Source organism: Hipposideros armiger, unplaced genomic scaffold, assembly GCF_001890085.2.
Source record: "Hipposideros armiger isolate ML-2016 unplaced genomic scaffold, ASM189008v1 scaffold_1506, whole genome shotgun sequence".
NCBI classification, from domain to species: Eukaryota; Metazoa; Chordata; class Mammalia; order Chiroptera; family Hipposideridae; genus Hipposideros; species Hipposideros armiger.
The window spans coordinates 141,625-155,701 of NW_017732856.1; the positions used below are offsets into that span (position 1 = coordinate 141,625).

General features: G+C 33.1%; 1 protein-coding gene across 11 annotated transcripts in view; it reads right to left on the reverse strand.

Annotated features, from left to right (window-relative positions):
- The window catches only part of ABI1 (abl interactor 1), a 118,880-nt gene that overhangs the window by 2,450 nt on the left and 102,353 nt on the right, over positions 1 to 14,077 (reverse strand). For 5 of the 11 annotated variants that reach the window (XM_019634122.1, XM_019634120.1, XM_019634118.1 and 2 more), the window contains 3 exons: positions 10,151 to 10,327; positions 6,999 to 7,085; positions 3,135 to 3,320 (listed from right to left, as the gene is read on the reverse strand). In XM_019634122.1, coding sequence (XP_019489667.1) covers positions 3,135 to 3,320; positions 6,999 to 7,085; positions 10,151 to 10,327 — 450 coding nt within the window. The remainder of the gene's footprint in view (positions 1 to 3,134; positions 3,321 to 6,998; positions 7,086 to 10,150; positions 10,328 to 14,077) is intronic. The other 6 variants (XM_019634123.1, XM_019634121.1, XM_019634124.1 and 3 more) reach the window with 3 other exon arrangements.

The following is a 14,077-nucleotide window of genomic DNA, read 5'->3' on the forward strand; positions in this document are numbered from 1 at the left end:
ATCCTACTCAATCCAAGGAAAACATTCATGTAATTTATGGGGCTATATTTAGAATCTTTCACAGAATATTTACACACTTTAAGGTCAATAGGATTTTTTTTTTTAAAGGGGAAACAGCTGAGTAAAGACCCATTAAGCCAGAGGACTATTTGTAATTCTGTAGTATCTGTGATTATTTTGAGTTCAAAATATGTATTCCCTTTCTTTGCAGTGTTGTGGAAAGGCATACAAAATTAATAATTTTCCAAACTACTGGTTTATAAATTTAATTATTCCTTCATTCTGCCTTTATAGCACAATTATATGTGATTATATGTAATTTTCCAGTATATATGAAATGGTATGTGATATGGATATGGACTTACCTCATGTAGTTTTTCTTAAAATAGAGTTTTTAAGACATTTAAGATGTTCTGGCACTCACTTTTCCCCTAAAAAAGATGGCTACTCCCCATAATTATTCTGAATTAAATTAAAATAAGGAAGAGACCTGAAGCCCTAATCTACAGCATCATTTGCTAAATCAAATTAGGCAATCTTTTTTCCCCTGCATAAAATACTATATTATGTAAGCTCAACAAATCCATTCCCTCCATTTTCATCCTGCAGCAGAATCACAGTATTGTGATTATAAGCTCAATGACATAGTTGTTTTTTTTAACCCCAAAACAAAGAATAAACAATATTAAATTATCCTGGTATTAATTTTGGCTAAAAAACCATCCAAGAAAGTTGAATGAATGCTAGAGTTAGTAAAGAAAATAGTGTAATAATAAAAAAACAAAATATTGATTATTTGTCAATATTTATTGTTTCACTTTGGTAACATTAATTTCTTTGCATTCAGAGTCATAATGGGTTAAATTTTGAGTGGTGTAGATAACTTGTAAACTTATTATGACAAAGCCATGACACCCTCCAAGTCATTCAGCAGAATAAAAATTTTTTTTCTCTTCTTATATTATTTCCTCTTCCACTTATACTTGTACAAAGAGCTGGTAAAAGTACTGACCTCAATTAATAATGCTTCTATTTTCCATGTCCCCTTTGTAAATGTAACCTAGTCGCACCCAACCTCCCCTTCCCCAATGCACATAGTCTCTAACACAGTAACTTACTGCTGAGTACTTAACCAATTAACAATTCTATGTCCATTCTACTCTCCAGGATCCTGATCCATATTAAGAGCTCAACTCTCTCTTCTGTATGTATTGTAGGTTTCTTTGGAAGTCAAAATCTAATAGTCAAATCCTACTTCTACATGAGAAAAATCTGAAGATAGCTATCCAGTCCCTCTGAAATCTTTTCCTTAACTAAAAAGAAAAACAAAAAAAAAAGCTTTCAACTGTTTTCATAGATGCACGTTCTAGATATTCTGGCCTCCTGAATATTCTCTGAAGGCAATCCTGTCTGCCAGATCTTGAAATGTGTATTTAAAATTAGACATAATAATAGTCTAACATAAATGCATATGATCAGATTGGTACATATTAGGCTGAAATTCAGCTAATGTACCCTAAGAATCTGGCTTTTCAAATAATCATATCATACTGTTGATTAATATATTCAACTGAAATCCTATCAAACCAGGTTTTATTCATCTTGTGATTATAAAGGTGACTATTAAAGGCTTTAAATATAATCCTACTAAATATAAATGTTGGGATTTAGAATAGGGGTCAGCAAACAATGGCCAATAGCCAAATCCAAGCCACTACCTTTTTTGTGTATCAAGTTTTATTGGAACACAGCCACATGCATTCACTTTTGGATTGTCTCTGGCTGTTTTTGTGTTATAACAGTGGTGCTAATACTTGTATCAAGAGACTGTGGCTGGCAAAGTTGAAAATATTTCATTTTGCAACATATACAAATACCGAATCATTACATTGTACACCTAAAACTAATATAATGTTATGTTAATTATACCTCCATTTTTAAAGAAAGTTAAAAATACTTATTTGGTCTTTTACAAAAAAATGTGTGATGACCCCTTGGTTTAAGACTCATTTCAACTTGTGAAGGTATTTTTAAATCCTGCTCTGTTACTAAGTATATTAAACATTATATAATTCTAAATTTGTCAACTTATATAAAAATATAAGTCCCAATTTCACAGATACTTAAATTTGCTTTTCCAAGCCAGAAAATATGGGTAAAAACACAACTGAAGACTACTAGTTCAAGTTTATCACCCTCATAATAACCACAACATATCTCTATTTGAAGTACATGAGAATCTAAACATAAAGCAGTATATTCAAGACTTCCTGAAAAATATGTAGGATATTTACTGTTTAAAATATAAAAAAGGGAAACAGCAAATTTACTTTTAGCCATGTATTCAAAATTTGGACAGGAGAGAATGCAACAGGTCTCAAGAGCTACACCTACTTGCTGCAAGTCAGTTAATGCAATAAAGCCAATGGAAAGGGGATACATTTCAAATGCAATCAAATGTGATCAACTAAATTATAAGCATTTTCCAGAACTCTACAGAAATATAGCACAGAACTGGATGAGAAAAAGCAAATAAACTCTCTAAAAACAGGATTTGTTTCTTTTCCACCCACTATTTCTTAATAGATAATTATAAGTAAATGGTCAGTAATTTACGTAAAATTGGACATTCAAGTTATACATAATTTCATGAGATGAAATTCTAGTGATTATCTTCTTTTATAAGATCAACCAACTGAAAACCTTAAATTGAGGCTTTTTCTTTTGATAGTCCCAATATATTTTAAAATATTTAGATATGAAAGGTCTCTCTCTGTTATAAGCTTGCAAATTTTGTTTGAAATCAATATCCATACCAATTATAACTAGTAAATCATCTCACTCCTTTTTTCTGTCTGAGTTGGTTCATCTATAAAATGCATACAAGGCAAGTTAATCTCCAGCTAGAAGCCTGTGTCATTTGATAAAGCACATGTACATTACACTTTTAATTTACAATATAAAGAATCCTCCCTTTATATTGGGAATATATAGAAAATAATGTTTAATGAAATCATCTTAGCTGGTAAGACTTCAAAAGGTAGAAAACACTGGATTAGATGTTCTTCATAGCTCTAAAATTCTATAATTAGGTTATTTTCCTTTACACCAATTCAGTAATGATTGTATCTCACCTTTCTCAATATAATTCTTGGGGGCCCAAGCGGGATCTCCATCTGCATATGGGTCATTATACTGAACTACTGCAGCCTCCTCATCTTCATAATCCACTGGAGGTGGTGGGGGGGGAGGTGGGGAGTCATCAAACATGGGAATGTCATCTGGTGGGGGTGGTGGTGGAGGAGTTGGACTATCAGCAACTAAAAAAATTCAGATAGTTAATTTGAATCAGAAATTAGACTAGCTCATAACAGAGTTTAAGAAAGCTCTAATTCATATACAGCATGCACTATAATAAAACATGCAATGATTAGAAATAAAAGCTTGGTGTGTTAAAGCTTTTACTACTCTTAAGAGTAATTTTGCAATAATAAAATGAGCTAAAAATACTACAAATTAATGAATGCAGGAGGTTAGAAGACAATACATATCTTCCCCCCCCCCCTAAATAAAGAGTATAGGAGTAAATAAGTTTCCTTATTCCAAGGCTCAGGTCAAAACAAATGTCACTATCTTAGCCTAGCTCCTTCGCCACTTCTGTCATTTGGACTAATCATAATGAATAACTTTACGTTAATGGTTTGTGCATTCACTGTGCACATTCATGTCCTGATATTGGCTTTTAATATCATTAGCTCCCCAGAAATCAGTGGGTGGGTATTTATTTTTGTTTGTTTTAATGGAGAAAAAAAGAAAAGTTGGTGGCATTAGGTCTGCTTCTATGTATAGGTTTTCTATTCTTTTATTTAAATTTTAACAAGATGAGAGAAAGCTAAATTAAAAATTGCGTAATTCCAAACTAGAAAATCTCAATGAATATTTTCAAAAATGTTTGTATTCATAATCAACTTTTATAATATAGAAAGCAAGCTAAGATTTTTGCATTATATCTAATAAAACATAAGGATGGGATGAGGGAGAGACTAGATCCTAAAGATCCCATTTTCTAAGAATACATCCACAACAAAGATTTTAAAAAATAATTATGGGAAGGTAACTTTTAAAAAAAACAGAAAGTAACTTATACCATGCAGAATAAAAAAAACTCACACCTCAAATTCTAGATGGTTGTGGTGTAGGTCTGTGTGTGATTTAAATAATCAAAAGTGTAAAAAGTGAAATGGGAAAATGGCAGGCTAGAACTGTGTTCACTGAACTATTACGACACCAGGTAACAAATGCTCCCAGTATTAAGGAATTCAAAGCTGGGACACAACTAATTCTAATTTAAATTCCTGATCCACATATTTCTTTAAAAGTTAAAGACACAGAAACGTTTTGGTACAAAGTCATACGGGGCTTATAGAATAACTGCAGGGGAGAAATTTAGAATACCAATATACTAACTCAATTGACAACTTCTGGGGCTATTTATGTGATCAAAAAAAGCAGTCATACTCTATCTATAATACAGGTTTTAAAGTTTACTCCACCCTATTTGGAATAATGTGCCAAGAATATAACTGAGGAACTGAGACTTAAAACATTTGCAGATAGAAGCCCTATTTCCATAACCATTTCAATTCTATGATTTCTATTTTATCCTGCTGGGGGATGAAAAAGGGCTATTAGAAAACAAGCCCTGTGTAGTAATGCTAATTCTGATAGTCTACAATTTATTTTTCTATTGAGTGCTTGGATCTATTTTATTTTTACCAATAAATACTCCATAAAGCTTTCGATTAATAGTAAAAGGAGAAGAAAATGGGTATGAATCCATCAGACATCAAAGAGCCAAAGCTGACATCCTTAATTTGGCTTAAAGGGTAGGTTAAATATGTTTGCCTGAATCCCTAAATTGCATTTACTCTGTATTTATATATTACTTACTAGTTCAATGTTTTCATTCAGTTGTCTTTATGTCCAGCTACTGTGAATCTACACTGGCTTATCTTCACTATATACACAGGAGCAGTAATCTGGTCAACCTAATTCTCTATGCATAATACTTTGTCTAGCACCAGCTGTAATTAGTTTCTGATGTTAATCATAGACAGATGTAAACACACTGATGACTTTTTTAGAGGCTCATGTCTTAAACATTTACTAATAGGTTAACTGCTACATGCATTCATTATCACCAACTTTGAGTTAGTGGAACTCAATATTTAAGAAAGTGAATATTCAAGAGAACACAGAAAATTTGTAGTTCATAAACAGTTAAGATACTGATACACAGCTTCTCAACAATCTTCCTAAGGTGCTTTCAAAACAAATAGATGCTAAATAAAATTTAGCATTCTGCAGCACAAGGAGAATGACCAACTAACTCAAGTTCATATGTTTGATAAAAAAACTAAAATAGTACCATGGGCCCTTTAGCAAAAACCAGGCACACCTAGAACAGTGTACATTAATTCTGAATTTTACAAAAAAAGTTACCAAAAAACTAAACTATGAGCTTTGGACCCACTAAATGGATGTTCATTATGGTAATTTTTAAAGAGTTCCTAAAAATTCTTGGCTATAAGGCAGCTCAAAAGGTTTAACTGGCTTAGTTTTTAAACTCTTATAGCATTAGGACCAGCAATTTACCCTTCCTCACTTATTTTTAGAAATAAGATTCACTTATTTTTACAGTTTAAACACATTATAGTTTATAAACAAATTTCAAGGTTGGTTTACACTCAGAAATTTCAACATTTTGACCATACAACATTTTATTAAAAGTCTATTAAAACAAACATTTCTTAAAGGTAGGGACTTTGTCTTAGACTACTTGTATTTTTCCCAAAGACTAGCACATAACATTGAATAAACAAATATTTGACTAGAGGAAAGGAGGAAATAGGTAGAGTAACACAACAGGGTCAGCAAAAGCTGAACAATGGAATTTGCCACAATGTAGTCTCCTAGAAGATGAGCTGGTCAGGAGGGATCCACATTTGTTCAAACCATTCTGAGAATTATTTGCATGGTGATTGTCCCAAATGAAATAAATTACTACTAGAACACCTTACCATCTTAATCTCAACAGCTATTTTGGCATAATGTAATTCTGTGATAGTGGTATTTCTTCATTTGGCCAAATAACATTCACTATAATCATATAGCTAGGATTATACATCTTCCAGAATCTTAAAATAATCAGGAGCAATATACACTACTCTATCCTAATTAAATTCATATATTCAAAAGAATTTCCAAAACTCATTAATTCTGACCTTCCTTCAGGGAAGGCCTAAAAAAGGCTGACAGATTTGCATATTCATAAATAATCCTCATGGGCCTGCAAGTAGCCAAAACATGAAGAGGGCTCTACAATGATTATCTCTCTTATATGGAGAGATATCATGGATATAATTTACTTATTCTTGCAGATTCATTCTCATCCTAACAATGAATCTTTATATAGGTTCAAAATTATTTATGTATCAAAATCTGAGGCTATCAAGCTTTCTCCAAAAATCTGTGCAACTAAAGGAAAAAAAACAAAAAAACCCTGTCCGAAGTGCATAATAAATTTAATCTCACAGTGTAATTTACCTATGCCTTGATGAATTTGCTGGCAACAGAACACAAAATGTTTTCTAACTAATTCCCCTAATAATTAGTGAAGCTAGTAGTTTCCATCCAATTTAAATTTCTGTGTTTGATTATGCTTTCCTTAAGAATCTGCAAAGATCAGATTACATGTTTTAGATCATGTAAATACATAAGAAAGTTGCAGTTTTGAAATTTACATGGGTCAGTAATCATGCATACAAGAGAAAAAAAACTGAAGACCGTGCTCTTCCAGTTTCAATAACATATCTGCACCTATTTTCAAGATAAGATTAGCGTCCCAAAAAAAGTAAGGAAAATTGATGACTTATCAGCCATGCATGCTATAAGGAGACAGCCTCTACTCTTTGATAGCTCAGTTTTTCCAAACTTACTGTTTTCCTGCACCCTGGCCACGAAGCCTGTGAGAGGTATCTGTGGAGTCAACTGAGGCATAGGGGGAGGGGGTGGAGCAATAGAAACTGGTAGCAACAACACAGTATGGGGGAAGTAAAACAGATAAAGGAAAGAAAAGGAAACAAACAAAAAGCAGAAGTCAGTTACATGGACCACAAACATAAGTATGCAAAGAACAGTCTGCCAATGAAACAAAACAAAACAAAAAACAAAACAAAAACCTGCAGAACCTTCTTCAAGTTCATTACCCACTAACAAACCTAAAGCTGAGTTGTACTTAGCCAACTGGAAAACAAATACATTTTATTTAATCCTAATGTTAGGTTGTTTGGGGAAGATTTAAATTTACCATCACATTCACTTTCATGCTATGTAATTTTCAAAGTCTAAGGAAAGGCTTACAAAAATAGTTAATAGTGAAATAATGATAGAGGTTTCGAGGATATTGTGTGTTTCCATGTTTCTATAACCCAACAGGTTTGTCTAGCTTTCAGGTAATGTTGTAAATTACAACCCACATAAATAAATGTTATCAAATAGCTATTTATGCCATGTATAAATAACTATGTTAAGCACAGGTTTCCTCTAAAGACAGTTCCTATTATACATCTCAATTAACACACAGCTCTCCAGGAAAAACTCGTTTGTAAAACAATGTTATTGTTACTTTTTAAGTTGACAATTTTAAAGATATCAGTCCTAAATTTACTAGGGAATAAGAGTACTCCATATACCATGTTAATTGTTCGCTGATTTTTATAGGATACATTTCAAAAGTGACCTTGCTTTTATCAGTGTTCTAAAAAAGGAAACCTGATCTAACAATAGGTTAAAATATGGAATTATTTGCGCTGAAGTAATTTCTAACAAATCACTGGGTAGCTGGAAACATATTCCAACTGCTTTCTGGAGAAGACATAATTCATAAAAAATTGATACACGTATTAAAAATTGTAAGAAACTAGAAGTAAACATACGTATGTTTACCACTTTGTCTCGTTTTAACAAGGCAGTAATTGCCAAAGGTTGCTCAAAAAAGTCAACAAGAATGTATCACAAAATTCAGTTTACTGATAGTCACCAAAATGTGACATTAAATTGACAGAGAAAAACAATTATTGTTCCCAGGGATCATTTAATCGAAAGGTAGTTTCAATTCAATCAATTTACAAATTTTGTTGGTAAGCATAATTTGAAAGAGGTTCAGTGTTCAAAGAAGCAATAACTTAACAAAGCAATATATGTGCAATAATATCCACCATATGGCTAAAAATAGCATTCAATTCACTATGAAGTTGGTCCTCATTCATTCTGATACTCTGTATATAAAAGGCTCTTAAGTGAATAAAATGTTACAGGTTTTGATTTTCTAAAAACTCCCACAAATGTAAAAAAAATTTTTTAGAAACAACCCTTAGTAACTAGCCATGCTGGTTAGTACTGAAAGAAAAAGAAAAGCTACTAATCATTACCACCACATTTAGACAGAAAGAAATATGCACATCAAAACACTAAAAACATTTACATCTACTACTATTACAACACCAACAGTAATTCAGATTGAAGGATAATTAATTTGACAACACATAATAATATATTTAAAATTTAAGGCTAAATTTGCTTTAAAATATCCAAAAGATACCTAGATATTCGGTAAAGAAAATGTCTTGTCTGAGAATAAGCAACCCACCCAAGCAAGTTCTATTAAAATAAAACTACACAAACATGGATTAGGTGAAAACTCACCAAAAGATTCTATTTGCAGAGTAAATTAAATGTCTAAATGAGAAGAAAAATAATAAACATAAAGATGGGATCTAAAAATGCAGCATAACATGAAAAAAAAGTTCATGAAACTAGTGAGGCTATTCATCAGATAATCTGTGGAATATTCAGACCCTAGCTACCTTTCACTACCAAAGGAGACCAGGGAAAATGTGAGGTAAAATTCTAACTAGTAAAGTTTCTTGTAGTTTGGATGAAAATTTTAGTTTAGAAAAAGGTATAAATTTGGGATATCTGACACTTCCGTTAAGTAGTTTTCAATTCTATGAGTCTTTTGGTTACAACACAATCATTAACTCTAAAATTTAAACAAAACACAAATAAGGTAACTTTCCCTCAGCTCTGCTTTAAAATGTATGTTCAGAACATCCATTCTAAATAAAAAGAACTCAGACCAACTTCCTATGTAAACATGGAGTATTCAGTGTTTTTTAAGTAAACGAATAAAACATGCAGCTCTAGAAAGTAGCTACAAAAGCTACATAGGGAATGTGTTTTAGTCTAGGCCCAGTGATCACCACTTCAAGCCAATAACAAATGCTGGACAAGTGGCTCATTTCAAATTTCTTTATCTGTTTTTCCTTTTTGGATTAAGCATCTTAATATGGAAAGCAAAATTAATGACTACTATAAGTAATTCAAATTTCCTAACATTGTATGCCCAAGCTACTGGGTTGTCGGAAAAGTCATGACGCATTTTTGCAACAAAAAACATAGAAAAAATACATCATGATTTTTCCGACAACCCAATATTTTCTCATCTTATCAGCTTTTAAACAATGATTGCAGTTAGTGTTGAGATGTGCAATTTGAAGTGAAAAAGGAAGAAAAAAAAATCCTCCTCATTGTTATAATTATTCAGAGATAGAATAAGCACACACCACAAATGTTTTTTAAGTTTTGAACTCTTTTCAGCATAGGTTAACAAGCTTAAAAGTGATAGCCAGCAATTTCATTATATTATTTTAAAAGAAAAACGATGTTCATTGTTTTAAATTTTTCTGTTATTGAACAGTCTCAATATGCCAATAAAAATAAATTCAGCTTAATTAATTTCAGTGGTTTTGTTCTCTAGTTATATTTACAGTAATAAAACTACAATATTAAAGCATATTGAAGGTAAAGTTTAGTATTCAAATATACTAAGCCTGAATTTTTTGAGAGAAAAGTGATAAGCAATTATTTTCTAAATGGTATGATTCAAGAACTAACTTCCTAAAGCAAAAAGGAACATGAAATAGTATGGTTTCAACTGCTGTCTATCACTGGCAAGAAGAACGGTTTCAAACAGTTTCCTTCAAAAGGAGTTCCACTGTTGCTGTACGCCTGCAAAGCACAAGCTTACTTGAATTCTGAGAATAAAGTGGACCTCCATTAACATGAGGCTGAGCAGAAAACTGAGCAGTCACAGAGGGAGTCCGTCTGTATCCACCAGAAGAAGTCGAAGAAGTGGTAGAGTTGTGTCGAGAAATCTGCCTGGTCATTGTGCCATACTGGGAGCCAGGAGCTGAGCCCGGGGCCGCTGAAAAGCATTAGTCAAAGGCAACCAACAAAGAACTTGAGCACTGTATGTCACCTCCAATAGCAGAACAAAGAGAGGGACTTTCAGTAAGAAGTAGTTATTACTTTTTAAAGCCCACAGCACAAAATAAAGAGAAAAGTAAGGGTAAAACACAAATAGCTCTAGCTCTGAAGTTACAAACAGAAGGAAAACAGATACTGTGTGGAAAGCTGCAAAAGTAAATAAGTAACATTCTTAAACCTTTAATTTAGCATAATCCCAAATCATGTTTTGCTATTATGTATACACTTTATTCTATATCATTTTAGAACACATAGCTTTTATATGTAAACTGTGTCTCTCCAACAAAATAAGTACCAAAAGATAGTCTGAGATGAAAAGTGTCAGTTTTTAAATGTAAATGTATTAATATCTGGTATACAAACTTCTTCCTTTCTATTGCCAAATCTTCAGAAGCAAAATATAAGAATCTATACAGCCAAATCCAGGTTAAATTATAAAATGCAGCACTATATTTATTTGAATTTACTGTATTAGTAGCTATCAATACATATTACAGTAGAATCATTTTTAAAAGGAGTACAACTTCTAGATTCAAAACTCTTAAATATAATGTCAGATTTCTTGTGTATCTCCAAACTTTAATAACACACTTTTCCTTATCACTTAAATTTTTGGTAACTGACAAAACTGGAAAAAATTTTAGACTGTAAAATACAGACATGTTAAGGCATATATCTCTTTCTCCATGCTTAGAGGGCTTTTTTTCCATACTACACCCAAAGCAATCTTTTTTTAAAAATTATCATGCATATCTTAACTGACTAAAGTATTAATAACACTTAAAATTTTATTCAACGTCATCTTTACCAACATTTCAAAAGTTTAATACTTAAAAGGTTAATAAAGTTCAAAGCCTCTAAAGTTAAATATACTTTCCAAAGGTAACTTTGGGATTATCATTATCCTCTTTACCCAACCCAACCGTAACTGAGTAAGTAAAAGGACAGCATATCCTAGTTTATTTCCATTCAGTTGTCTAATGTAACCTCCCCTAGAGGTCATAAAAGTTATTAGATAAAACGGTACAGCAGAGGTTGTTCGTTAAAAAAGTGCAAATATTTAACATTTTGGAGCTCCCAAGCCATAGGCAGTCAACTAATTATTTGTATCATCCACATGCGCATTTTATAAATAGAAACACATAAAAATATGTGTTTTAAAAATAATACTCTATTCAGAAGTTTTCATGAGTAATTTTGGACAGCTAGGTTTTCTAGAAATATAAGAATTAAAATAACTCTATAACTATTTTTAATAGAAATCTTTGTAAAATCATTTTTATATTTCTCTGATCTGTAATAAAAAGTATATGAAATCCAAGTTATTTTTCTTGGTGATTTAAAACCAAAAACCAAATATTTAACAGTTCCAAGCTATGCCTATTTTAGAATTCATTTTAATGTTTTATAAAAATAATACCACAGGGTGTGTGATTGACATATATATATGTAACTATATTATATATAAATTACATATATACATATATGCATACGGTTATATGCTAATATATATAATTGTATGTAATGATTATATAAAACCTATTTACATAAATATATTTTATAAATATATGCGGTCTGACAATTAAGTTCGCAAACTTGTTGCAACGATGTTGCTGAACTTTTTTGATTATCAGAGGGATTATTCATTATGAATTTGTACCAACTGGACAAATAGTTACAAAGTTTACTATTTGGAAGTGCTGAAAAGGCTGTGTGAAAAAGTCGAAAACGACCTGAGCTTTTCGCCAACAATTCATGGCTCTTGCATCGCAACAATGCACCAGCTCTCGCAGCACTGTCTGTGAGGGAGTTTTTAGCCAGTAAACAGAAAACTGTATTGGAGCACCCTCCCTACTCACCTGATCTGGCCCCCAATGACTTCTTTACCCAAAGATAAAGGAAATATTGAAAGGATGACATTTTGATGATATTTAGGACGTCAAGGGTAATACAATGGCAGTTCTGATGGCCATTCCAGAAAAAGAGTCCCAAAATTGCTTTGAAGGGTAAACTAGGCACTGGCGTGGGTGCATAGCTTCCCAAGGGGAGTACTTCGAAGGTGACCATAGTGATATTCAGCAGTGAGGTATGTAGCACTTTTTCTAGGATGAGCTCCCAAACTTAATTGTCAGAACTCGTATACAGTTTTTTAAAAATAAGATAAATACCCTGTTCCAAGAGAGTATTACCAATATCACTGAAGCTTCCTATATGCCCCCTTCTGGATCCCAAACCCCAAAAGGTATGTAAACATTTGCTTTCTTTACTACATATACCTTTTTTTTAATCACAGATATATAATCTTACACAATCAATGCACAGAGATTTTGCAAATTTATAAATTTTTTAATAATTATGTATTCTGTTGGCTTGCTCTTTTTCTTTGATATTATTTTTAAGATTCATCCATGTTGATAAGTATATCAATATATTATCCATTTTTATTGCTTTACATGTAAACATCCCACAATTTATTTATCCATTCTATTATTAAGACATTTTGGTTGCATCCAGAGTTTTGCTATTTTTTTTTTTTTAAAGATTTTTATTGGGGAATTGGGGGGATGGGAACATTGCTGGGGGAATTGGGGGAAGGGGAACAGACTAGTTGCTGTCGTTTTGTTCTTCAATCTAGTTGTGCAGGATGTTGCTTCACTGGCCCAAGTTGGCACCATCATTGCGCTCTTCTCTGGCGAGGCAGATCAGTCGCCGGCTTCTGGACGGCCGCTCACTGCGGCTGCTGGCCGCTCACGCTGGCCGCTGGCTACATACGGTAGCCCATGGCAACCCACTGCCACAGGGACTGCAGCCTACGCCATCGCCGGCGACTCATGGCAGCCCAGCTCCAGGTTGAGCTGTTGTTCAGCATCTTAGCTGTGGAGGGCAGTGTCACTGGCCCTCATATGTGGGATCCGAACCGGGGCCCTCTGGCATCCCAAGCGAGTTCTTAACCATCGCGCCACTCGGCCGGCCCCAGAGTTTTGCTATTATTAAAAGAACTATTAACATTCCTAAATATGATTCCTTAGTTTCCCTAGAACAGTGGTTCTCAAACTTCAGTGTTGATCAGATCAAGCCCCCCTTGAGGGCTTGTTAAATACCGATTGCTGGACTCCAATTCTCAGAGTTTCTGATTGAGTGGGTCTAGAATGGGACCTGGGAGTTCGCATCTCTAACTAGTTTCCTCACAATGATGATGCTGTTGGTCGGGGGGGTCACACTCCAAAAGTTTCAGCTCTATGACAGCGGTTTTTAAACTTTATGGTCTTAGAGTCCACTCTTTAAAATTAGACAACCTCAAAAAGCTTTAGTTAAGGTGGGTTATAGCTCTAGGTAATTATATTAGAAATCAAAACTCATATATCTTTAAAACACATGAATACATAAATACACATTCATATTATCATACGTCATGTAGCCTCTGGAAAATCCCACAGTACCAGAATGAGATGAAAAAGGAAAATAAATTTTATTATGACTATAGGTTCTGACTCAAAAACTCCATGAAAGGATCTTGGCAACCCTCAGGATCCCGTGACCATATTTGGAGAACTAGTACTCTAGGGTAAATAGCTACAGATGAAATTGATAAATCTAAGGAGAAACTATTCAACTTGACTAGCTAACAAATTACTTTCCAAAGTGAATGCGAGTGAGTATATCAACTGGTAAACTACCACCACCAATG